Here is a 25,708-nt window from a genome sequence, read left to right as displayed (position 1 = left end):
GTTCGAATCCCACTTCTGACAATCTTGTTTTTTACTTTACTATCGGCATAAAGTCAGTGTTTTTTGCTGGGGCTGATATACCGTGTCAGAATTGCAGAGTGGTCGAAGGCGCCAGACTTAAGGGAAACCTTGCTCAGTGATACGGGTTGAACGAGGCTTCTGGTCCAGGTGTGTGGGCGTGGGTTCAAACCCCACTTCAGACAAACTCTTCTTTTTTACTTTACTACGAGCATAAAGTCAGTTTTTTCTTTTGCTGGGGCTGATATATCGTATCAGAATGGCCGAGTGGTCTAAGGCGCCAGACTCTAGGGAAACCTTGCGCAGTGATACGGGTTGAACGAGGCTTCTGGTCCACGTATGTGGGCGTGGGTTTGAATCCTACTTCTGACAAACTTTTTTTATTTTAGTGCAAGAACAAAGCCAGTGTCTCCTTTGGTTAGGACCAAAGTATCGTAACAGAATGGCCGAGTGGTCGAAGGCGCCAGATTCAAGGGAAACCTTTCCCAGTGATACGAGTCGAACGAGGCTTCTGGTCCACGTATGTGGGCGTGGGTTCGAATCCCACTTCTAACAATTTTTTTTACTTTACTATCAGAACAAAGTCAGTGTCTTCTTTTGCTGGGGCTGCTATATCGTGTCAGAATGGCCGAGTGGTCTAAGGCGCCAGACGCAAGGGAAACCTTGCCCAGTGATACGAGTTGAACGAGGCTTCTGGTCCACGTATGTGTGCGTGGGTTCGAATCCCACTTCTGTCAATTTTTTTACTTTACTACCAGCACAGAGTCAGCGTCTTCTTTTACTGGGGCTGACATATTGTATCAGAATGGCCGCGTGGTCTAAGGCGCCAGATTCAAGGGAAACCTTGCCCAGTGATACGAGTTGAACGAGGCTTCTGGTCCACGTATGTGTGCGTGGGTTCGAGTCCCACTTCTGACAATTTTTTTTACTTTACTACCAGAAGAATGTCAGTGTCTCCTTTTGCTTGGCTGAAATATCTTGTCAGAATGGCGGAGTTGTCGAAGGCGCCAGACATAAGGGAAACCTTGCCCAGTGATACGAGTTGAACGAGGCTTCTAGTCTACCTATGTGGGCGTGGGTTCAAATCCCACTTCTGAGAAGCTTTTTTTTAGTTTACGACCAGCACAAAGTCAGTGTCTCCTTTTGCTTGGGCTCAAATATCGTGTCAGAATGGCCGAGTGGTCTAAGGCGCCAGACGGAAGGGAAACCTTGCTCGGTGATGCGAGTTGAACGAGGTTTGTGGTCGACGTATGTGGGCGTGGGTTCGAATCCTATTCTGACAAACTTTTTTTTACTTTACTACCAGAACAAAGTCAGTGTCTCCTTTTGCTGGGCTGAAATATTGTGTCAGAATGGCCGAGTGGTCGAAGGCGCCAGACTTAAGGGAAACCTTGCCCAGTGATACGAGTGTAACGAGGCTTCTGGTCCACGTATGTGTGCGCGGGTTCGAATCCCACTTCTGACAAACTTTTTTTACTTTACTGCAAGCACGAAGTCAGTCTCTTCTCTTGCTGGGGCTGATATATCGTGTCAGAATGGCCGAGTGGTCTAAGGCGCCAGACTCAAGGGAAACCTTGCCCAGTGATACGGGTTGAACGAGGCTTCTGGTCCACGTATGTGGGCGTGGGTTCGAATCCTTTTCTGACAAACTTTTTTACTTCACTAACAGAACAAAGTCAGTGTCTCCTTTTGCTGGGGCTGATATATCGTATCAGAATGGCCGAGTGGTCTAAGGCGCCAGACTGAAGAGAAACCTTGCGCGGTGATGCGAGTTGAACGAGGCTTCTGGTCCACGTATGTGTGCGTGGGTTCGAATCTCACTTCCGTCAATTTTTTTACTTTACTACCAGCACAAAGTCAGTGTCTCCTTTTGCTGGGGCTGAAATATCGTGTCAGAATGGCCGAGTGGTCTAAGGCTCCAGACTCAAGGGAAACCTTGCCGAGTGATACGGGTTGAAAGAGGCTTCTGGTCCACGTATGTGGGCGTGGGTTCGAACCCTATTCTCACAAACTTTTTTCTACTTTACTACCAGAAAAAGTCAGTGTCTCCTTTTGCTGGGCTGAAATATTGTGTCAGAATGGCCGAGTGGTCAAAGGCGCCCGACTTAAGAGAAACCATACCCAGTGATACGAGTGTAACGAGGCTTCTGGTCCAAGTATGTGTGCGTGGGTTCGATTCTCACTTCCATCAATTTTTTTTTACTTTACTGCCAGCACAGAGTCAGCGTCTTCTTTTACTGGGGCTGACATATTGTATCAGAATGGCCGCGTGGTCTAAGGCGCTAGATTCAAGGGAAACCTTTCCCAGTGATACGAGTTGAACGAGGCTTCTGGTCCACGTATGTGTGCGTGGGTTCGAATCCCACTTCTGACAATTTTTTTTTACTTTACTACCAGAAGAAAGTCAGTGTCTCCTTTTGCTGGGCTGAAATATCGTGTCAGAATGGCCGAGTTGTCCAAGGCGCCAGACATAAGGGAACCTTGCCCAGGGATACGGGTTGAACGAGGCTTCTGGTCTACCTATGTGGGCGTGGGTTCAAATCCCACTTCTGAGAAGCTTTTTTTTACTTTACTACCAGCACAAAGTCAGTGTCTCCTTTTGCTGGGGCTGATATGTATCAGAATGGCCACGTGGTCTAAGGCGCCAGACTCAAGGGAAACCTTGCCCAGTGATACGGGTTGAACGAGGCTTCTGGTCTACGTATGTGGGCGTGGGTTCAAATCCCTTTTCTGAGAAGCTCTTTTTTTTTAGTTTACTACCAGCACAAAGTCAGTGTCTCTTTTTGCTGGGGCTGAAATATCGTGTCAGAATGGCCGAGTGGTCAAGGCTTCAGACTCAAAGGAAACCTTGCCCAGTGATACGGGTTGAACGAGGCTTCTGGTCCACGTATGTGGGCGTGGGTTCGAATCCTATTCTCACAACTTTTTTTTACTTTACTACCAAAACAAAGCCAGTGTCTCCTTTTGCTGGGCTGAAATATTGTGTCAGAATGACCGAGTGGTGTAAGGCGCCAGACTCAAGGTACACCTTGCGCAGTGATACGGGTTGAATGAGGCTTCTGGTCCACGTATGAGGGCGTGGGTTTGAATCCTACTTCTGACAAACTTTTTTTAAATTTACTAAAAGAACAAAGTCCATGTCTCCTTTTGCTGGGCTGATATATTGTGTCAGAATGGCCGAGTGGTGGAAGGCACTAGACTCATTGGAAACCGTGCCCAGTCATACGAGTTGAACGAGGCTTCAGGTCAACGTATGTGTGCGTGGGTGCGAATCCCACTTAAGACAAACTTTTTTTACTTTACTACCAGAACAAAGTCAGTGTCTTCTTTTGCTGAGGCTGACATATCGTATCAGAATGGCCGAGAGGTCTAAGGTGCCAGACTCAAGGGAAACCTTGCGCAGTGATACGGGTTGAACGAGGCTTCTGGTCCACGTATGTGGGCGTGAGTTTGAATCCTACTTCTGACAAACTTTTTTTTTATTTTAGTGCAAGAACAAAGCCAGTGTCTCCTTTGGTTAGGACCGAAGTATCGTGTCAGAATGGTCGAGTGGTCGAAGGCGCCAGACCTTAGGGAAACCTTGCCGAGTGATACGGGTTGAACGAGGCTTCTGGTCCACGTATGTGGGCGTGGGTTCGAACCCTATTCTCACAAACTTTTTTCTACTTTACTACCAGAAAAAGTCAGTGTCTCCTTTTGCTGGGCTGAAATATTGTGTCAAAATGGCCGAGTGGTGGAAGGCACTAGACTCATTGGAAACCGTGCCCAGTCATACGAGTTGAACGAGGCTTCAGGTCAACGTATGTGTGCGTGGGTGCGAATCCCACTTAAGACAAACTTTTTTTACTTTACTACCAGAACAAAGTCAGTGTCTTCTTTTGCTGAGGCTGACATATCGTATCAGAATGGTCGAGTGGTCGAAGGCGCCAGACCTTAGGGAAACCTTGCCCAGTGGTACGGGTTGAATTAGGCTTCTGGTCCATGTATGTGGGCGTGGGTTCGAATCCCACTTCTGACAAACTCTTTTTTTACTTTACTACCAGAACGAAGTCAGTGTCTTCTTCTGCTGAAGCTTATATATCGTGTCAGAACGGCCGAGTTGTCTAAGGCATCAGACTTAAGGGAAACATTGCCCGGTGATACGGGTTAAACGAGCCTTCTGGTCCACGTATGTGGGCGTGGGTTCGAATCCCACTTCTGACAATCTTGTTTTTACTTTACTACCAGAATAAAGTCAGTGTTTTTTTGCTGGGGCTGATATATCGTGTCAGAATTGCCGAGTGGTCGAAGGCGCCAGACTTAAGGTAAACCTTGCTCAGTGATACGGGTTGAACGAGGCTTCTGGTCCAGGTGTGTGGGCGTGAGTTCAAATCCCACTTCAGACAAACTCTTCTTTTTTACTTTACTACGAGCATAAAGTAAGTTTTTTTAGATGCGGAAGCATCTTATACTCGCGCCTTGTAGTGCGCCGTCCGCGCCGTCCGCGCCGTCCGCACCGCTTCTCGAACATTCGACAGCTGACGAGCGCGCATGCGCCGTCGCGCCGTCGCCCACCATCTGTGCCGCGCGCGCTTCTCCTTCGAGAACATTCGACAGCTGACAGCACATGCGCCGTCGCGCCGTCGCCATCTGTGCCACGCGCGCGCTTCTCCTTCGAGAACATTCAACAGCTGACAGTGCATGCGCCGTCGCGCTGTATATATACTCAAGGTCGGCGCTCGCTCGCTCAGTTGCCGCTCGTCGGTTGGTTTGTACGGCGCGTCGACGTCCAAGGTCGCGGTGAAATGAATTCCAACGAATCCACAAACACAATGATCGACGTCCCTTCGACCAGCGCCGTCCTTTCGCATACGTGTGTACGTGTTCACTCATTTAACACCCCATCCTACAACCACGTTAACCAATTTAGCCATCGACCCAACTAAGTCGCAATTTAACACCCCATTTCACAACCACGTTAACCAATTTAGCCATCGACCCAAGTAAGTCGCACTTTAACACCCCGTTAACCAATTATATGCTCCGCATCCTCCTCAGTGTTCCCCCGAGGGAAGCTGCGGGCAATTTTTTTTGCTGGGGCTGATATATCGTATCAGAATGGCCGAGTGGTCTAAGGCGCCAGACGCAAGGAAAAGCTTGCCCAGTGATACGAGTTGAACGAGGCTTCTGGTCCACGTATGTGTGCGTGGGTTCGAATCCCACTTCTGACAAACTTTTTTTACTTTACTACCAGCACGAAGTCAGTGTCTTCTTTTGCTGGGGCTGATATATCGTGTCAGAATGGCCGAGTGGTCTAAGGCGCCAGACGCAAGGGAAACCATGCCCAGTGATACGAGTTGAACGAGGCTTCTGGTCCACGTATGTGTGCGTGGGTTCGAATCCCACTTCTGTCAATTTTTTTACTTTACTACCAGCACAGAGTCAGCGTCTTCTTTTACTGGGGCTGATATATGGTGTCAGAATGGCCGAGTGGTGTAAGGCGCCAGACGGAAGGGAAACCTTGCTCGGTGATGCGAGTTGAACGAGGTTTGTGGTCGACGTATGTGGGCGTGGGTTCGAATCCTATTCTGACAAACTTTTTTTTACTTTACTACCAGAACAAAGTCAGTGTCTCCTTTTGCTGGGCTGAAATATTGTGTCAGAATGGCCGAGTGGTCGAAGGCGCCAGACTTAAGGGAAACCTTGCCCAGTGATACGAGTGTAACGAGGCTTCTGGTCCACGTTTGTGTGCGTGGGTTCGAATCCCACTTCTGACAAACTTTTTTTACTTTAGCGCAAGCACGAAGTCAGTCTCTTCTTTTGCTGGGGCTGATATATCATGTCACAATGGCCGAGTGGTCTAAGGCTCCAGACTCAAGGGAAACCTTGCCCAGTGATGCGGGTTGAACGAGGCTTCTGGTCCACGTATGTGGGCGTGGGTTCGAACCCTATTCTCACAAACGTTTTTCTACTTTACTACCAGAAAAAGTCAGTGTCTCCTTTTGCTGGGCTGAAATATTGTGTCAGAATGGCCGAGTGGTCAAAGGCGCCCGACTTAAAGGAAACCGTGCCCAGTGATACGAGTGTAACGAGGCTTCTGGTCCAAGTATGTGTGCGTGGGTTCGATTCCCACTTCCGTCAATTTTTTTTACTTTACTGCCAGCACAGAGTCAGCGTCTTCTTTTACTGGGGCTGACATATTGTATCAGAATGGCCGCGTGGTCTGAGGCGCTAGATTCAAGGGAAACCTTTCCCAGTGATACGAGTTGAACGAGGCTTCTGGTCCACGTATGTGTGCGTGGGTTCGAATAACACTTCTGACAATTTTTTTTTACTTTACTACCAGCACAGAGTCAGCGTCTTCTTTTACTGGGGCTGACATATTGTATCAGAATGGCCGCGTGGTCTAAGGCGCCAGATTCAAGGGAAACCTTGCCCAGTGATACGAGTTGAACGAGGTTTCTGGTCCACGTATGTGTGCGTGGGTTCGAATCCCACTTCTGACAATTTTTTTTTACTTTACTACCAGAAGGAAGTCAGTGTCTCCTCTCCTTTTGCTTGGCTGAAATATTGTGTCAGAATGGCCGAGTTGTCCAAGGCGCCAGACATAAGGGAAACCTTGCCCAGTGATACGAGTTGAACGAGGCTTCTGGTCTACCTATGTGGGCGTGGGTTCAAATCCCACTTCTGAGAAGCTTTTTTTTACTTTACTACCAGCACAGAGTCAGCGTCTTCTTTTGCTGAGGCTGACATATCGTATCAGAATGGCCGAGTGGTCTAAGGCGCCAGACACAAGGTAAACCTTGCGCAGTGATACGGGTTGAACGAGGCTTCTGGTCCAAATATGAGGGCGTTGGTTCGAATCCCACTTTTGACAAACTTTTTTTTATTTTACTACAAGAAGAAAGTCAGTGTCTCCTTTCGCTGGGCTGAAATATTGTGTCAGAATGGCCGAGTGGTCGAAGGCGCTAGACTCAATGGAAACCTTGCCCAGTGATACGGGTTGAACGAGGCTTCTGGTCTACGTATGTGGGCGTGGGTTAAATCACACTTCTGAGAAGCTCTTTTTTTTACTTTACTACCAGCACAAAGTCAGTGTCTCTTTTTGCTGGGGCTGAAATATCGTGTCAGAATGGCCGAGTGGTCTAAGGCTCCAGACTCAAAGGAAACCTTGCCCAGTGATACGGGTTGAACGAGGCTTCTGGTCCACGTATGTGGGCGTGGGTTCGAATCCTATTCTCACAACTTTTTTTTTACTTTACTACCAGAACAAAGCCAGTGTCTCCTTTTGCTGGGCTGAAATATTGTGTCAGAATGACCGAGTGGTCTAAGGCGCCAGATTCAAGGGAAACCTTGCCCAGTGATACGAGTTGAACGAGGCTTCTGGTCCACGTATGTGGGCGTGGGTTGGAATCCCACTTCTGACAAACTTTTTTTACTTTACTACCAGCACAGAGTCAGCGTCTTCTTTTGCTGAGGCTGACATATCGTATCAGAATGGCCGAGTGGTCTAAGGCGCCAGACACAAGGTAAACCTTGCGCAGTGATATGGGTTGAACGAGGCTTCTGGTCCACATATGAGGGCGTGGGTTCGAATCCCACTTCTGACAAACTTTTTTTACTTTACTACCAGCACAGAGTCAGCGTCTTCTTTTGCTGAGGCTGACATATCGTATCAGAATGGCCGAGTGGTCTAAGGCGCCAGACACAAGGTAAACCTTGCGCAGTGATACGGGTTGAACGAGACTTCTGGTCCACGTATGTGTGCGTGGGTTCGAATCCCACTTCTGACAATTTTTTTTTACTTTACTACCAGAAGAAACTCAGTGTCTCCTTTTGCTTGGCTGAAATATTGTGTCAGAATGGCCGAGTTGTCCAAGGCGCCAGACATAAGGGAAACCTTGCCCAGTGATACGAGTTGAACGAGGCTTCTGGTCTACCTATGTGGGCATGGGTTCAAATCCCACTTCTGAGAAGCTTTTTTTTTACTTTACTACCAGCACAGAGTCAGCGTCTTCTTTTGTTGAGGCTGACATATCGTATCAGAATGGCCGAGTGGTCTAAGGCGCCAGACACAAGGTAAACCTTGCGCAGTGATACGGGTTGAACGAGGCTTCTGGTCCAAATATGAGGGCGTGGGTTCGAATCCCACTTTTGAGTAACATTTTTTATTTTACTACAAGAAGAAAGTCAGTGTCTCCTTTCGCTGGGCTGAAATATTGTGTCAGAATGGCCGAGTGGTCGAAGGCGCTAGACTCAATGGAAACCTTGCCCAGTGATACGGGTTGAACGAGGCTTCTGGTCTACGTATGTGGGCGTGGGTTCCAATCACACTTCTGAGAAGCTCTTTTTTTTACTTTACTATCAGCACCAAGTCAGTGTCTCTTTTTGCTGGGGCTGAAATATCGTGTCAGAATGGCCGAGTGGTCTAAGGCTCCAGGCTCAAAGGAAACCTTGCCCAGTGATACGGGTTGAACGAGGCTTCTGGTCCACGTATGTGGGCGTGGGTTCGAATCCTATTCTCACAACTTTTTTTTTTACTTTACTACCAGAACAAAGCCAGTGTCTCCTTTTGCTGGGCTGAAATATTGTGTCAGAATGACCGAGTGGTCTAAGGCGCCAGACTCAAGGTACACCTTGCGCAGTGATACGGGTTGAATGAGGCTTCTGGTCCACGTATGAGGGCGTGGGTTTGAATCCCACTTCTGACAAACTCTTTTTTTTATTTACTACCAGCCCAAAGTCAGTGTCTCCTTTTGCTGGGCTGAAATATTGTGTCAGAATGGCCGAGCGGTCGAAGGCGCTAGACTCAAGGGAAACCATGTCCAGTCATACGAGTTGAACGAGGCTTCTGGTCAACGTATGTGTGCGTGGGTGCGAATCCCACTTCTGACAAACTTTTTTTACTTTACTACCAGAACGAAGTCAGTGTCTTCTTCTGCTGAAGCTTATATATCGTGTCAGAACGGCCGAGTTGTCTAAGGCATCAGACTTAAGGGAAACATTGTCCGGTGATACAGGTTAAACGAGCCTTCTGGTCTACCTATGTGGGCGTGGGTTCAAATCCCACTTCTGAGAAGCTTTTTTTTTACTTTACTACCAGCACAAAGTCAGTGTCTCCTTTTGCTGGGGCTGATATGTATCAGAATGGCCGAGTGGTCTAAGGCGCCAGACTCAAGGGAAACCTTGCCCAGTGATAGGGGTTGAACGAGGCTTCTGGTCCACGTATGTGAGCGTGGGTTCGAATCCCTCTTCTGACAAACTTTTTTTTACTTTACTACCAGCACGAAGTCAGTGTCTTCTTTTGCTGGGGCTGATATCTCGTATCAGAATTGCCGATTGGTCTAAGGCGCCAGACGCAAGGAAAACCTTGCCCAGTGATACGAGTTGAACGAGGCTTCTGGTCCACGTATGTGTGCGTGGGTTCGAATCCCACTTCTGTCAATTTTTTTTTACTTTACTACCAGCACAAAGTCAGCGTCTTCTTTTACTGGGGCTGACATATAGTATCAGAATGGCCGCGTGGTCTAAGGCGCCAGACTTAAGGGAAACATTTCCCGGTGATACGGGTTAAACGAGGCTGCTGGTTCACGTATGTGGGCGTGGGTTCGAATCCCACTTCTGACAAACTTTTTTTACTTTACTACCAGCACGAAGTCAGTGTCTTCTTTTGCTGGGGCTGATATATCGTGTCAGAATGGCCGAGTGGTCTAAGGCGCCAGACGCAAGGGAAACCTTGCCCAGTGATACGAGTTGAACGAGGCTTCTGGTCCACGTATGTGTGCGTGGGTTCGAATCCCACTTCTGTCAATTTTTTTTACTTTACTACCAGCACAGAGTCAGCGTCTTCTTTTACTGGGGCTGACATATCGTATCAGAATGGCCGAGTGGTCTAAGGCGCCAGACACAAGGTAAACCTTGCGCAGTGATACGTGTTGAACGAGGCTTCTGGTCCACATATGAGGGCGTGGGTTCGAATCCCACTTTTGACAAACTTTTTTATTTTACTACAAGAAGAAAGTCAGTGTCTCCTTTTGCTGGGCTGAAATATTGTGTCAGAATGGCCGAGTGGTCGAAGGCGCTAGACTCAATGGAAACCTTGCCCAGTGATACGGGTTGAACTAGGCTTCTGGTCTACGTATGTGGGCGTGGGTTCAAATCCCACTTCTGAGAAGCTCTTTTTTTTACTTTACTACCAGCACAAAGTCAGTGCCTCTTTTTGATGGGGCTGAAATATCGTGTCAGAATGGCCGAGTGGTCTAAGGCTCCAGACTCAAGGGAAACCTTGCCCAGTGATACGGGTTGAACGAGGCTTCTGGTCCACGTATGTGGGCGTGGGTTCGAATCCTATTCTCACAACTTTTTTTTTTCTTTACTACCAGAACAAAGCCAGTGTCTCCTTTTGCTGGGCTGAAATATTGTGTCAGAATGACCGAGTGGTCTAAGGTGCCAGACTCAAGGTAAACCTTGCGCAGTGAGACAGGTTGAATGAGGCTTCTGGTCCGCGTATGACGGCGTGGGTTTGAATCCTACTTCTGACAATTTTTTTTACTTTACTACCAGAAGAATGTCAGTGTCTCCTTTTGCTTGGCTGAAATATCGTGTCAGAATGGCGGAGTTGTCGAAGGCGCCAGACATAAGGGAAACCTTGCCCAGTGATACGAGTTGAACGAGGCTTCTAGTCTACCTATGTGGGCGTGGGTTCAAATCCCACTTCTGAGAAGCTTTTTTTTAGTTTACGACCAGCACAAAGTCAGTGTCTCCTTTTGCCGGGGCTCAAATATCGTGTCAGAATGGCCGAGTGGTCTAAGGCGCCAGACGGAAGGGAAACCTTGCTCGGTGATGCGAGTTGAACGAGGTTTGTGGTCGACGTATGTGGGCGTGGGTTCGAATCCTATTCTGACAAACTTTTTTTTACTTTACTACCAGAACAAAGTCAGTGTCTCCTTTTGCTGGGCTGAAATATTGTGTCAGAATGGCCGAGTGGTCGAAGGCGCCAGACTTAAGGGAAACCTTGCCCAGTGATACGAGTGTAACGAGGCTTCTGGTCCACGTATGTGTGCGCGGGTTCGAATCCCACTTCTGACAAACTTTTCTTACTTTACTGCAAGCACGAAGTCAGTCTCTTCTCTTGCTGGGGCTGATATATCGTGTCAGAATGGCCGAGTGGTCTAAGGCGCCAGACTCAAGGGAAACCTTGCCCAGTGATACGGGTTGAACGAGGCTTCTGGTCCACGTATGTGGGCGTGGGTTCGAATCCTTTTCTGACAAACTTTTTTACTTCACTAACAGAACAAAGTCAGTGTCTCCTTTTGCTGGGGCTGATATATCGTATCAGAATGGCCGAGTGGTCTAAGGCGCCAGACTGAAGAGAAACCTTGCGCGGTGATGCGAGTTGAACGAGGCTTCTGGTCCACGTATGTGTGCGTGGGTTCGAATCTCACTTCCGTCAATTTTTTTACTTTACTACCAGCACAAAGTCAGTGTCTCCTTTTGCTGGGGCTGAAATATCGTGTCAGAATGGCCGAGTGGTCTAAGGCTCCAGACTCAAGGGAAACCTTGCCGAGTGATACGGGTTGAACGAGGCTTCTGGTCCACGTATGTGGGCGTGGGTTCGAACCCTATTCTCACAAACTTTTTTCTACTTTACTACCAGAAAAAGTCAGTGTCTCCTTTTGCTGGGCTGAAATATTGTGTCAGAATGGTCGAGTGGTCAAAGGCGCCCGACTTAAGAGAAACCATACCCAGTGATACGAGTGTAACGAGGCTTCTGGTCCAAGTATGTGTGCGTGGGTTCGATTCTCACTTCCATCAATTTTTTTTTACTTTACTGCCAGCACAGAGTCAGCGTCTTCTTTTACTGGGGCTGACATATTGTATCAGAATGGCCGCGTGGTCTAAGGCGCTAGATTCAAGGGAAACCTTTCCCAGTGATACGAGTTGAACGAGGCTTCTGGTCCACGTATGTGTGCGTGGGTTCGAATCCCACTTCTGACAATTTTTTTTACTTTACTACCAGAAGAAAGTCAGTGTCTCCTTTTGCTGGGCTGAAATATCGTGTCAGAATGGCCGAGTTGTCCAAGGCGCCAGACATAAGGGAACCTTGCCCAGGGATACGGGTTGAACGAGGCTTCTGGTCTACCTATGTGGGCGTGGGTTCAAATCCCACTTCTGAGAAGCTTTTTTTTACTTTACTACCAGCACAAAGTCAGTGTCTCCTTTTGCTGGGGCTGATATGTATCAGAATGGCCACGTGGTCTAAGGCGCCAGACTCAAGGGAAACCTTGCCCAGTGATACGGGTTGAACGAGGCTTCTGGTCTACGTATGTGGGCGTGGGTTCAAATCCCTTTTCTGAGAAGCTCTTTTTTTTAGTTTACTACCAGCACAAAGTCAGTGTCTCTTTTTGCTGGGGCTGAAATATCGTGTCAGAATGGCCGAGTGGTCAAGGCTTCAGACTCAAAGGAAACCTTGCCCAGTGATACGGGTTGAACGAGGCTTCTGGTCCACGTATGTGGGCGTGGGTTCGAATCCTATTCTCACAACTTTTTTTTACTTTACTACCAAAACAAAGCCAGTGTCTCCTTTTGCTGGGCTGAAATATTGTGTCAGAATGACCGAGTGGTGTAAGGCGCCAGACTCAAGGTACACCTTGCGCAGTGATACGGGTTGAATGAGGCTTCTGGTCCACGTATGAGGGCGTGGGTTTGAATCCTACTTCTGACAAACTTTTTTTAAATTTACTAAAACAACAAAGTACATGTCTCCTTTTGCTGGGCTGATATATTGTGTCAGAATGGCCGAGTGGTGGAAGGCACTAGACTCATTGGAAACCGTGCCCAGTCATACGAGTTGAACGAGGCTTCAGGTCAACGTATGTGTGCGTGGGTGCGAATCCCACTTAAGACAAACTTTTTTTACTTTACTACCAGAACAAAGTCAGTGTCTTCTTTTGCTGAGGCTGACATATCGTATCAGAATGGCCGAGAGGTCTAAGGTGCCAGACTCAAGGGAAACCTTGCGCAGTGATACGGGTTGAACGAGGCTTCTGGTCCACGTATGTGGGCGTGAGTTTGAATCCTACTTCTGACAAACTTTTTTTTTATTTTAGTGCAAGAACAAAGCCAGTGTCTCCTTTGGTTAGGACCGAAGTATCGTGTCAGAATGGTCGAGTGGTCGAAGGCGCCAGACCTTAGGGAAACCTTGCCGAGTGATACGGGTTGAACGAGGCTTCTGGTCCACGTATGTGGGCGTGGGTTCGAACCCTATTCTCACAAACTTTTTTCTACTTTACTACCAGAAAAAGTCAGTGTCTCCTTTTGCTGGGCTGAAATATTGTGTCAGAATGGCCGAGTGGTCAAAGGCGCCTGACTTATGAGAAACCGTACCCAGTGATACGAGTGTAACGAGGCTTCTGGTCCAAGTATGTGTGCGTGGGTTCGATTCTCACTTCCATCAATTTTTTTTACTTTACTGCCAGCACAGAGTCAGCGTCTTCTTTTACTGGGGCTGACATATTGTATCAGAATGGCCGCGTGGTCTAAGGCGCTAGATTCAAGGGAAACCTTTCCCAGTGATACGAGTTGAACGAGGCTTCTGGTCCACGTATGTGTGCGTGGGTTCGAATCCCACTTCTGACAATTTTTTTTACTTTACTACCAGAAGAAAGTCAGTGTCTCCTTTTGCTGGGCCGAAATATCGTGTCAGAATGGCCGAGTTGTCCAAGGCGCCAGACATAAGGGAACCTTGCCCAGGGATACGGGTTGAACGAGGCTTCTGGTCTACCTTTGTGGGCGTGGGTTCAAATCCCACTTCTGAGAAGCTTTTTTTTACTTAACTACCAGCACAAAGTCAGTGTCTCCTTTTGCTGGGGCTGATATGTATCAGAATGGCCACGTGGTCTAAGGCGCCAGATTCAAGGGAAACCTTGCCCAGTGATACGGGTTGAACGAGGCTTCTGGTCTACGTATGTGGGCGTGGGTTCAAATATCACTTCTGAGAAGCTCTTTTTTTTTACTTCACTACCAGCAAAAAGTCAGTGTCTCTTTTTGCAGGGGCTGAAATATCGTGTCAGAATGGCCGAGTGGTCAAGGCTTCAGACTCAAAGGAAACCTTGCCCAGTGATACGGGTTGAACGAGGCTTCTGGTCCACGTATGTGGGCGTGGGTTCGAATCCTATTCTCACAACTTTTTTTTTACTTTACTACCAAAACAAAGCCAGTGTCTCCTTTTGCTGGGCTGAAATATTGTGTCAGAATGACCGAGTGGTGTAAGGCGCCAGACTCAAGGTACACCTTGCGCAGTGATACGGGTTGAATGAGGCTTCTGGTCCACGTATGAGGGCGTGGGTTTGAATCCTACTTCTGACAAACTTTTTTTTAATTTACTAAAAGAACAAAGTCCATGTCTCCTTTTGCTGGGCTGATATATTGTGTCAGAATGGCCGAGTGGTGGAAGGCACTAGACTCATTGGAAACCGTGCCCAGTCATACGAGTTGAACGAGGCTTCAGGTCAACGTATGTGTGCGTGGGTGCGAATCCCACTTAAGACAAACTTTTTTTACTTTACTACCAGAACAAAGTCAGTGTCTTCTTTTGCTGAGGCTGACATATCGTATCAGAATGGTCGAGTGGTCGAAGGCGCCAGACCTTAGGGAAACCTTGCCCAGTGGTACGGGTTGAATTAGGCTTCTGGTCCATGTATGTGGGCGTGGGTTCGAATCCCACTTCTGACAAACTCTTTTTTTACTTTACTACCAGAACGAAGTCAGTGTCTTCTTCTGCTGAAGCTTATATATCGTGTCAGAACGGCCGAGTTGTCTAAGGCATCAGACTTAAGGGAAACATTGCCCGGTGATACGGGTTAAACGAGCCTTCTGGTCCACGTATGTGGGCGTGGGTTCGAATCCCACTTCTGACAATCTTGTTTTTACTTTACTACCAGAATAAAGTCAGTGTTTTTTTGCTGGGGCTGATATATCGTGTCAGAATTGCCGAGTGGTCGAAGGCGCCAGACTTAAGGTAAACCTTGCTCAGTGATACGGGTTGAACGAGGCTTCTGGTCCAGGTGTGTGGGCGTGAGTTCAAATCCCACTTCAGACAAACTCTTCTTTTTTACTTTACTACGAGCATAAAGTAAGTTTTTTTAGATGCGGAAGCATCTTATACTCGCGCCTTGTAGTGCGCCGTCCGCGCCGTCCGCGCCGTCCGCACCGCTTCTCGAACATTCGACAGCTGACGCGCGCGCATGCGCCGTCGCGCCGTCGCCCACCATCTGTGCCGCGCGCGCTTCTCCTTCGAGAACATTCGACAGCTGACAGCACATGCGCCGTCGCGCCGTCGCCATCTGTGCCACGCGCGCGCTTCTCCTTCGAGAACATTCAACAGCTGACAGTGCATGCGCCGTCGCGCTGTATATATACTCAAGGTCGGCGCTCGCTCGCTCAGTTGCCGCTCGTCGGTTGGTTTGTACGGCGCGTCGACGTCCAAGGTCGCGGTGAAATGAATTCCAACGAATCCACAAACACAATGATCGACGTCCCTTCGACCAGCGCCGTCCTTTCGCATACGTGTGTACGTGTTCACTCATTTAACACCCCATCCTACAACCACGTTAACCAATTTAGCCATCGACCCAAGTAAGTCGCAATTTAACACCCCATTTCACAACCACGTTAACCAATTTAGCCATCGACCCAAGTAAGTCGCACTTTAACACCCCGTTAACCAATTATATGCTCCGCATCCTCCTCAGTGTTCCCCCGAGGGAAGCTGCGGGCAATTTTTTTTGCTGGGGCTGATATATCGTATCAGAATGGCCGAGTGGTCTAAGGCGCCAGACGCAAGGAAAAGCTTGCCCAGTGATACGAGTTGAACGAGGCTTCTGGTCCACGTATGTGTGCGTGGGTTCGAATCCCACTTCTGACAAACTTTTTTTACTTTACTACCAGCACGAAGTCAGTGTCTTCTTTTGCTGGGGCTGATATATCGTGTCAGAATGGCCGAGTGGTCTAAGGCGCCAGACGCAAGGGAAACCATGCCCAGTGATACGAGTTGAACGAGGCTTCTGGTCCACGTATGTGTGCGTGGGTTCGAATCCCACTTCTGTCAATTTTTTTACTTTACTACCAGCACAGAGTCAGCGTCTTCTTTTACTGGGGCTGATATATGGTGTCAGAATGGCCGAGTGGTGTAAGGCGCCAGACGGAAGGGAAACCTTGCTCGGTGATGCGAGTTGAACGAGGTTTGTGGTCGACGTATGTGGGCGTGGGTTCGAATCCTATTCTGACAAACTTTTTTTTACTTTACTAGCAGAACAAAGTCAGTGTCTCCTTTTGCTGGGCTGAAATATTGTGTCAGAATGGCCGAGTGGTCGAAGGCGCCAGACTTAAGGGAAACCTTGCCCAGTGATACGAGTGTAACGAGGCTTCTGGTCCACGTATGTGTGCGTGGGTTCGAATCCCACTTCTGACAAACTTTTTTTACTTTAGCGCAAGCACGAAGTCAGTCTCTTCTTTTGCTGGGGCTGATATATCATGTCACAATGGCCGAGTGGTCTAAGGCGCCAGACTCAAGGGAAACCTTGCCCAGTGATACGGGTTGAACGAGGCTTCTGGTCCACGTATGTGGGCGTGGGTTCGAATCCTTTTCTGACAAACTTTCTTTACTTCACTAACAGAACAAAGTCAGTGTCTCCTTTTGCTGGGGCTGATATATCGTATCAGAATGGCCGAGTGGTCTAAGGCTCCAGACTCAAGGGAAACCTTGCCCAGTGATACGGGTTGAACGAGGCTTCTGGTCCACGTATGTGGGCGTGGGTTCGAACCCTATTCTCACAAACGTTTTTCTACTTTACTACCAGAAAAAGTCAGTGTCTCCTTTTGCTGGGCTGAAATATTGTGTCAGAATGGCCGAGTGGTCAAAGGCGCCCGACTTAAAGGAAACCGTGCCCAGTGATACGAGTGTAACGAGGCTTCTGGTCCAAGTATGTGTGCGTGGGTTCGATTCTCACTTCCGTCAATTTTTTTTACTTTACTGCCAGCACAGAGTCAGCGTCTTCTTTTACTGGGGCTGACATATTGTATCAGAATGGCCGCGTGGTCTGAGGCGCTAGATTCAAGGGAAACCTTTCCCAGTGATACGAGTTGAACGAGGCTTCTGGTCCACGTATGTGTGCGTGGGTTCGAATAACACTTCTGACAATTTTTTTTACTTTACTACCAGCACAGAGTCAGCGTCTTCTTTTACTGGGGCTGACATATTGTATCAGAATGGCCGCGTGGTCTAAGGCGCCAGATTCAAGGGAAACCTTGCCCAGTGATACGAGTTGAACGAGGTTTCTGGTCCACGTATGTGTGCGTGGGTTCGAATCCCACTTCTGACAATTTTTTTTTACTTTACTACCAGAAGGAAGTCAGTGTCTCCTTTTGCTTGGCTGAAATATTGTGTCAGAATGGCCGAGTTGTCCAAGGCGCCAGACATAAGGGAAACCTTGCCCAGTGATACGAGTTGAACGAGGCTTCTGGTCTACCTAAGTGGGCGTGGGTTCAAATCCCACTTCTGAGAAGCTTTTTTTTACTTTACTACCAGCACAGAGTCAGCGTCTTCTTTTGCTGAGGCTGACATATCGTATCAGAATGGCCGAGTGGTCTAAGGCGCCAGACACAAGGTAAACCTTGCGCAGTGATACGGGTTGAACGAGGCTTCTGGTCCAAATATGAGGGCGTTGGTTCGAATCCCGCTTTTGACAAACTTTTTTTTATTTTACTACAAGAAGAAAGTCAGTGTCTCCTTTCGCTGGGCTGAAATATTGTGTCAGAATGGCCGAGTGGTCGAAGGCGCTAGACTCAATGGAAACCTTGCCCAGTGATACGGGTTGAACGAGGCTTCTGGTCTACGTATGTGGGCGTGGGTTAAATCACACTTCTGAGAAGCTCTTTTTTTTACTTTACTACCAGCACAAAGTCAGTGTCTCTTTTTGCTGGGGCTGAAATATCGTGTCAGAATGGCCGAGTGGTCTAAGGCTCCAGACTCAAAGGAAACCTTGCCCAGTGATACGGGTTGAACGAGGCTTCTTGTCCACGTATGTGGGCGTGGGTTCGAATCCTATTCTCACAACTTTTTTTTTTACTTTACTACCAGAACAAAGCCAGTGTCTCCTTTTGCTGGGCTGAAATATTGTGTCAGAATGACCGAGTGGTCTAAGGCGCCAGATTCAAGGGAAACCTTGCCCAGTGATACGAGTTGAACGAGGCTTCTGGTCCACGTATGTGGGCGTGGGTTCGAATCCCACTTCTGACAAACTTTTTTTACTTTACTACCAGCACAGAGTCAGCGTCTTCTTTTGCTGAGGCTGACATATCGTATCAGAATGGCCGAGTGGTCTAAGGCGCCAGACACAAGGTAAACCTTGCGCAGTGATATGGGTTGAATGAGGCTTCTGGTCCACATATGAGGGCGTGGGTTCGAATCCCACTTCTGACAAACTTTTTTTACTTTACTACCAGCACAGAGTCAGCGTCTTCTTTTGCTGAGGCTGACATATCGTATCAGAATGGCCGAGTGGTCTAAGGCGCCAGACACAAGGTAAACCTTGCGCAGTGATACGGGTTGAACGAGACTTCTGGTCCACGTATGTGTGCGTGGGTTCGAATCCCACTTCTGACAATTTTTTTTTACTTTACTACCAGAAGAAACTCAGTGTCTCCTTTTGCTTGGCTGAAATATTGTGTCAGAATGGCCGAGTTGTCCAAGGCGCCAGACATAAGGGAAACCTTGCCCAGTGATACGAGTTGAACGAGGCTTCTGGTCTACCTATGTGGGCATGGGTTCAAATCCCACTTCTGAGAAGCTTTTTTTTACTTTACTACCAGCACAGAGTCAGCGTCTTCTTTTGTTGAGGCTGACATATCGTATCAGAATGGCCGAGTGGTCTAAGGCGCCAGACACAAGGTAAACCTTGCGCAGTGATACGGGTTGAACGAGGCTTCTGGTCCAAATATGAGGGCGTGGGTTCGAATCCCACTTTTGATAAACATTTTTTATTTTACTACAAGAAGAAAGTCAGTGTCTCCTTTCGCTGGGCTGAAATATTGTGTCAGAATGGCCGAGTGGTCGAAGGCGCTAGACTCAATGGAAACCTTGCCCAGTGATACGGGTTGAACGAGGCTTCTGGTCTACGTATGTGGGCGTGGGTTCCAATCACACTTCTGAGAAGCTCTTTTTTTTACTTTACTATCAGCACAAAGTCAGTGTCTCTTTTTGCTGGGGCTGAAATATCGTGTCAGAATGGCCGAGTGGTCTAAGGCTCCAGACTCAAAGGAAACCTTGCCCAGTGATACGGGTTGAACGAGGCTTCTGGTCCACGTATGTGGGCGTGGGTTCGAATCCTATTCTCACAACTTTTTTTTTTACTTTACTACCAGAACAAAGCCAGTGTCTCCTTTTGCTGGGCTGAAATATTGTGTCAGAAAGACCGAGTGGTCTAAGGCGCCAGACTCAAGGTACACCTTGCGCAGTGATACGGGTTGAATGAGGCTTCTGGTCCACGTATGAGGGCGTGGGTTTGAATCCTACTTCTGACAAACTTTTTTTATTTTACTACAAGAACAAAGTCAGTGTCTCCTTTTGCTGGGGCTGATATATCGTATCAAAATGGCCGAGTGGTCTAAGGCGCCAGACTGAAGGGAAACCTTGCGCGGTGATGCGAGTTAAACGAGGCTTCTGGTCCACGTATGTGTGCGTGGGTTCGAATCTCACTTCCGTCAATTTTTTTACTTTACTACCAGCACAAAGTCAGTGTCTCCTTTTGCTGGGGCTGACATATTGTATCAGAAGGGCCGCGTGGTCTAAGGCGCCAGACTCAAGGGAAACCTTTCCCAGTGATACGAATCGAACGAGGCTTCCGGTCCACGTATGTGGGCGTGGGTTCGAATCCCACTTCTGACAATTTTTTTTACTTTACTACCAGAACAAAGTCAGTGTCTTTTTTTGCTGGAGCTTATAAATCGTGTCAGAACGGCCGAGTTGTCTAAGGCACCAGACTTAAGGGAAACATTTCCCGGTGATACGGGCTAAACGAGGCTTCTGGTTCACGTATGTGGGCGTGGGTTCGAGTCCCACTTCTGACAAACTTTTTTTACTTTACTACCAGCACGAAGTCAGTGTCTTCTTTTGCTGGGGCTGATATATCGTGTCAGAATGGCCGAGTGGTCTAAGGCGCCAGACTCAAGGGAAACCTTGCCCAGTGATAGGGGTTGAACGAGGTTTCTGGTCCACGTATGTGAGCGTGTGTTCGAATCCCTCTTCTGACAAACTTTTTTTTACTTTACTACCAGCACGAAGTCAGTGTCTTCTTTTCCTGGGGCTGATATCTCGTATCAGAATGGCCGAGTGGTCTAAGGCGCCAGACGCAAGGAAAACCTTGCCCAGTGATACGAGTTGAACGAGGCTTCTGGTCCACGTATGTGTGCGTGGGTTCGAATCCCACTTCTGTCAATTTTTTTTTACTTTACTACCAGCGCAAAGTCAGCGTCTTCTTTTACTGGGGCTTAAATTTTGTATCAGAATGGCCGCGTGGTCTAAGGCGCCAGACTTAAGGGAAACATTTCCCGGTGATACGGGTTAAACGAGGCTTCTGGTTCACGTATGTGGGCGTGGGTTCGAATCCCACTTCTGACAAACTTTTTTTACTTTACTACCAGCACAAAGTCATGTTCTTCTTTTTGCTGGGGCTGATATGTCGTGTCAGAATGGCCGAGTGGTCTAAGGCGCCAGACGCAAAGGAAACCTTGCCCAGTGATACGAGTTGAACGAGGCTTCTGGTCCACGTATGTGTGCGTGGGTTCGAATCCCACTTCTGTCAATTTTTTTACTTTACTACCAGCACAGAGTCAGCGTCTTCTTTTACTGGGGCTGACATTTTGTATCAGAATGGCCGCGTGGTCTAAGGCGCCAGATTCAAGGGAAACCTTGCCCAGTGATACGAGTTGAACGAGGCTTCTGGTCCACGTATGTGTGCGTGGGTTCGAATCCCACTTCTGACAATTTTTTTTACTTTACTACCAGAAGAAAGTCAGTGTCTCCTTTTGCTTGGCTGAAATATCGTGTCAGAATGGCCGAGTTGTCTAAGGCGCCAGACTTGAGGGAAACCTTGCCCAGTGATACGAGTTGAACGAGGCTTCTGGTCTACCTATGTGGGCCTGGGTTCAAATCGCACTTCTGAGAAGCTTTTTTTTACTTTACTACCAGCACAAAGTCAGTGTCTCCTTTTGCTGGGGCTCAAATATCGTGTCAGAATGGCCGAGTGGTCTAAGGCGCCAGACGGAAGGGAAACCTTGCTCGGTGATGCGAGTTGAACGAGGTTTGTGGTCGACGTATGTGGGCGTGGGTTCGAATCCTATTCTGACAAACTTTTTTTTACTTTACTACCAGAACAAAGTCAGTGTCTCCTTTTGCTGGGCTGAAATATTGTGTCAGAATGGCCGAGTGGTCGAAGGCGCCAGACTTAAGGGAAACCTTGCCCAGTGATACGATTGTAACGAGGCTTCTGGTCCACGTATGTGGGCGTGGGTTCCAATCCCACTTCTGACAAACTTTTTTTTCTTTACTGCAAGCACGAAGTCAGTCTTTTCTTTTGCTGGGGCTGATATATCGTGTCAGAATGGCCGAGTGGTCTAAGGCGCCAGACTCAAGGGAAACCTTGCCCAGTGATACGGGTTGAACGAGGCTTCTAGTCCACGTATGTGGGCGTGGGTTCCAATCCTTTTCTGACAAACTTTTTTTTACTTCACTAGCAGAACAAAGTCAGTGTCTCCTTTTGCTGGGGCTGATATATCGTATCAGAATGGCCGAGTGGTCTAAGGCTCCAGACTCAAGGGAAACCTTGCCCAGTGATACGGGTTGAACGAGGCTTCTGGTCCACGTATGTGGGCGTGGGTTCGAACCCTATTCTCACAAACTTTTTTCTACTTTACAACCAGAAAAAGTCAGTGTCTCCTTTTGCTGGGGCTGATATATCGTGTCGGAATGGCCGAGTGGTCTAAGGCGCCAGACGCAAGGGAAACCTTGCCCAGTGATACGAGTTGAACGAGGCTTCTGGTCCACTTATGTGTGCGTGGGTTCGAATCCCACTTCTGTCAATTTTTTTACTTTACTACCAGCACAGAGTCAGCGTCTTCTTTTACTGGGGCTGACATATTGTATCAGAATGGCCGCGTGGTCTAAGGCGCAAGATTCAAGGGAAACCTTGCCCAGTGATACGAGTTGAACGAGGCTTCAGGTCAACGTATGTGTGTGTGGGTGCGAATCCCACTTAAGACAAACTTTTTCTCCTTTACTACCAGAACAAAGTCAGTGTCTTCTTTTGCTGGAGCTTATAAATCGTGTCAGAACGGCCGAGTTGTCTAAGGCACCAGACTTAAGGGAAACATTGCCCGGTGATGCGAGTTGAACGAGGCTTCTGGTCCTCGTATGTGTGCGTGGGTTCGAATCTCACTTCTGTCAATTTTTTTACTTTACTACCAGAACAGAGTAAGCGTCTTCTTTTGCTGAGGCTGACATATCGTATCAGAATGGCCGAGAGGTCTAAGGCGCCAGACTCAAGGGAAACCTTGCGCAGTGATACGGGTTGAACGAGGCTTCTGGTCCACGTATGTGGGCATGGGTTTGAATCCTACTTCTGACAAACTTTTTTTATTTTAGTGCAAGAACAAAGCCAGTGTCTCCTTTGGTTAGGACCAAAGTATCGTGTCAGAATGGCCGAGTGGTCGAAGGCGCCAGACCTTAGGGAAACCTTGCCCAGTGGTACGGGTTGAATTAGGCTTCTGGTCCACGTATGTGGGCGTGGGTTCGAATCCCACTTCTGACAAACTCTTTTTTTATTTACTACCAGCCCAAAGTCAGTGTCTCCTTTTGCTGGGCTGAAATATTGTGTCAGAATGGCCGAGCGGTCAAAGGCGCTAGACTCAAGGGAAACCATGTCCAGTCATACGAGTTGAACGAGGCTTCTGGTCAACGTATGTGTGCGTGGGTGCGAATCCCACTTCTGACAAACTTTTTTTACTTTACTACCAGAACGAAGTCAGTGTCTTCTTCTGCTGAAGCTTATATATCGTGTCAGAACGGCCGAGTTGTCTAAGGCATCAGACTTAAGGGAAACATTGTCCGGTGATACGGGTTAAACGAGCCTTCTGGTCTACCTATGTGGGCGTGGGTTCAAATCCCACTTCTGAGAAGCTTTTTTTTACTTTACTACCAGCACAAAGTCAGTGTCTCCTTTTGCTGGGCTGAAATATTGTGTCAGAATGACCGAGTGGTCTAAGGCGCCAGACTCAAGGTACACCTTGCGCAGTGATACGGGTTGAATGAGGCTTCTGGTCCACGTATGAGGGCGTGGGTTTGAATCCTACTTCTGACAAACTTTTTTTATTTTTCTACAAGAACAAAGTCAGTGTCTCCTTTTGCTGGGCTGAAATATTGTGTCAGAATGGCCGAGCGGTCGAAGGCTCTAGACTCAAGGGAAACCATGTCCAGTCATACGAGTTGAACGAGGCTTCTGGTCAATGTATGTGTGCGTGGGTGCGAATCCCCCTTCTGACAAACTTTTTTTACTTTACTACCAGAACGAAGTCAGTGTCTTCTTCTGCTGAAGCTTATATATCGTGTCAGAACGGCCGAGTTGTCTAAGGCATCAGACTTAAGGGAAACATTGCCCGGTGATACGGGTTAAACGAGGCTTTTGGTCCACGTATGTGGGCGTGGGTTCGAATCCCACTTCTGACAATCTTGTTTTTTACTTTACTACCAGCATAAAGTCAGTGTTTTTTTGCTGGGGCTGATATATCGTGTCAGAATTGCCGAGTGGTCGAAGGCGCCAGACTTAAGGGAAACCTTGCTCAGTGATACGGGTTGAACGAGGCTGCTGGTCCAGGTGTGTGGGCGTGAGTTCAAATCCCACTTCAGACAAACTCTTCTTTTTTACTTTACTACGAGCATAAAGTCAGTTTTTTTTGCTGGGGCTGATATATCGTATCAGAATGGCCGAGTGGTCTAAGGCGCCAGACGCAAGGAAAACCTTGCCCAGTGATACGAGTTGAACGAGGCTTCTGGTTCACGTATGTGTGCGTGGATTTGAATCCCACTTCTGTCAATTTTTTTTACTTTACTACCAGCACAGAGTCAGCGTCTTCTTTTGCTGAGGCTGACATATCGTATCAGAATGGCCGAGTGGATTCCACTTCCGGCCACGACAGTGAACGGACGTGTTTATCATGTGCTCCCGCGTAGGGGCGGTTTCAGCGGCCCGTGTGGGCCGCGGTATCAGGTGTACCGAAAAGCCAGGCGAAGATTTCCAGGTTGTTCTGCCTCAGCTGCCTTCAGGTGATTCCGTTTTGCACACGGTTTTTTTGCACGGAAACTTGAAAGCCAGGCCATATCGAGTGGAGCATGTCCGAGACAGCCTTGCTCGTCTTTCGCTGCTGCCGGAAGTGGTTGCCCTAGGGGCATACCAAATGAATCATGTATGGGCAGTGACGTTCAAGGATGATGAGGGTAAAAAGAAGATGCTGGCGGCGGAGTCTTTTGATCTAAAGGACCATCGCTGTATGGTGGTTGACCCCCGTGATCGAGGTGTGCGGCTGAAGTTGTACTGGCTTCTTCATGGCGTGCCGGACGAGGCTGTGCGAGTCGCCTTAACGCCCTACGGAAAAGTGACCGAGATAAGCAGAGATAAATGGAAGGTGCAGGGTTGCAATGATAAAGGTTCAACCACGCGGTCGGTCACGCTGAGGCTACACGCGGGCGTGTCCGTGGACGACCTGCCACACCAACTGCGAGTTGCGGAGGATATGGCGCTCGTCGTAATTCCTGGCAGAGCACCGCTATGCCTCCGATGCCGGGCTATCGGACACATTCGACGGGATTGCCGCGTGCCGCGCTGTGGGGTCTGTCGTCGCTATGGCCACGATGACGCCCACTGTGTGAGGTCGTACGCCAGCATTGCGGGCCCAGGCCAAACAGACGAAGTGTCTGAACACCTGATGGATGCCGTGGATGCCGAAGAAGCGAGCAGGGAAGACGGTTATACGGAAGGCCCTGCCACGCCCCCTGAACAGTCTTCTGGGGCCGCACTGGAATCTACCAATAAAGGCGACAAGCACTCTGGTGCGCCAGGAACGAATTTAGACACGGCAGCAGTAGAGAACGACGCTACAGCAGCGAGCAAGTCATCTTCAGCTGCGCGAGAGGGTGGCCCGGAAGCAACGGACGCCGAGATGACCAAGACCGGTGCTATCGCTTTTAAGCGAGCTCGTGAAACACCTGACCGTACCGGAAATGTTGACACGTCGGCCATCAATGAACCTCCAACAAAGACGGCGACTGGTCGTCGGCCTACCTTTAAACCACGACCAAACCTGTCTCCTGACCGTAGGGGCACTCAAACGTCGGCCCCGCCGTAGCGGAGGAGACGTTCCGAGGCTTTCTACGCTGAGCACACGCAACCACTGTTGCGACGTGAGTATGACACCTGACGAAACAACCTTCAAGAAATGGCGACTAACTTTAAAACTGGTATTTGCATCGCGACGTTGAACTCAAGAGGCCTGTGTTCGCGCAGGAGACAATGCCAGATTAGTCGCATTTTGTTAGAAAACGACATAGACCTCCTGGCTGTACAAGAAACTAAAATGGAAAGTGAAGAACAAACGGAGCAAA

At 48.5% G+C, this 25,708-nt stretch overlaps 1 protein-coding gene and 10 non-coding genes across 11 annotated transcripts; all 11 read left to right on the top strand.

Moving 5' to 3' along the window:
• Window positions 1-455: 455 nt before the first annotated feature.
• TRNAL-CAA (transfer RNA leucine (anticodon CAA)) lies at window positions 456-573 on the top strand. The gene is made up of 2 exons: window positions 456-492; window positions 528-573. It is a non-coding gene; the product is annotated as a tRNA-Leu (tRNA).
• A 791-nt stretch (window positions 574-1,364) lies between these two features.
• On the top strand, window positions 1,365-1,483 carry TRNAL-UAA (transfer RNA leucine (anticodon UAA)). Its single transcript has 2 exons — window positions 1,365-1,402; window positions 1,438-1,483. It is a non-coding gene; the product is annotated as a tRNA-Leu (tRNA).
• A 4,172-nt stretch (window positions 1,484-5,655) lies between these two features.
• Window positions 5,656-5,774, top strand: TRNAL-UAA (transfer RNA leucine (anticodon UAA)). The gene is made up of 2 exons: window positions 5,656-5,693; window positions 5,729-5,774. It is a non-coding gene; the product is annotated as a tRNA-Leu (tRNA).
• Window positions 5,775-7,488: 1,714 nt separating this feature from the next.
• On the top strand, window positions 7,489-7,607 carry TRNAL-CAA (transfer RNA leucine (anticodon CAA)). Its single transcript has 2 exons — window positions 7,489-7,526; window positions 7,562-7,607. It is a non-coding gene; the product is annotated as a tRNA-Leu (tRNA).
• Window positions 7,608-8,589: 982 nt separating this feature from the next.
• Window positions 8,590-8,708, top strand: TRNAL-CAA (transfer RNA leucine (anticodon CAA)). The gene is made up of 2 exons: window positions 8,590-8,627; window positions 8,663-8,708. It is a non-coding gene; the product is annotated as a tRNA-Leu (tRNA).
• A 2,258-nt stretch (window positions 8,709-10,966) lies between these two features.
• Window positions 10,967-11,085, top strand: TRNAL-UAA (transfer RNA leucine (anticodon UAA)). The gene is made up of 2 exons: window positions 10,967-11,004; window positions 11,040-11,085. It is a non-coding gene; the product is annotated as a tRNA-Leu (tRNA).
• A 5,264-nt stretch (window positions 11,086-16,349) lies between these two features.
• On the top strand, window positions 16,350-16,468 carry TRNAL-UAA (transfer RNA leucine (anticodon UAA)). The gene is made up of 2 exons: window positions 16,350-16,387; window positions 16,423-16,468. It is a non-coding gene; the product is annotated as a tRNA-Leu (tRNA).
• A 1,708-nt stretch (window positions 16,469-18,176) lies between these two features.
• Window positions 18,177-18,295, top strand: TRNAL-CAA (transfer RNA leucine (anticodon CAA)). The gene is made up of 2 exons: window positions 18,177-18,214; window positions 18,250-18,295. It is a non-coding gene; the product is annotated as a tRNA-Leu (tRNA).
• Window positions 18,296-18,359: 64 nt separating this feature from the next.
• On the top strand, window positions 18,360-18,478 carry TRNAL-CAA (transfer RNA leucine (anticodon CAA)). The gene is made up of 2 exons: window positions 18,360-18,397; window positions 18,433-18,478. It is a non-coding gene; the product is annotated as a tRNA-Leu (tRNA).
• Window positions 18,479-21,467: 2,989 nt separating this feature from the next.
• On the top strand, window positions 21,468-21,586 carry TRNAL-UAA (transfer RNA leucine (anticodon UAA)). The gene is made up of 2 exons: window positions 21,468-21,505; window positions 21,541-21,586. It is a non-coding gene; the product is annotated as a tRNA-Leu (tRNA).
• Window positions 21,587-24,246: 2,660 nt separating this feature from the next.
• LOC142786299 (uncharacterized) lies at window positions 24,247-25,708 on the top strand. The gene has a single exon (XM_075883926.1). The coding sequence runs from the start codon at window positions 24,265-24,267 to the stop codon at window positions 25,450-25,452; it is 1,188 nt and encodes a 395-aa protein (XP_075740041.1). The 5' UTR covers window positions 24,247-24,264; the 3' UTR covers window positions 25,453-25,708.

The sequence above is a fragment of the Rhipicephalus microplus genome, chromosome 2, assembly GCF_043290135.1.
Source record: "Rhipicephalus microplus isolate Deutch F79 chromosome 2, USDA_Rmic, whole genome shotgun sequence".
Lineage (NCBI taxonomy): Eukaryota > Metazoa > Arthropoda > Arachnida > Ixodida > Ixodidae > Rhipicephalus > Rhipicephalus microplus.
This window is presented reverse-complemented; position numbering and strand designations above follow the sequence as displayed.

What these genes read in the sequence shown, in the direction of transcription:
- LOC142786299 (XM_075883926.1), top strand. Translation starts at nt 24,265, where the DNA reads ATGTGCTCCCGCGTAGGGGCGGTTTCAGCGGCCCGTGTGGGCCGCGGT.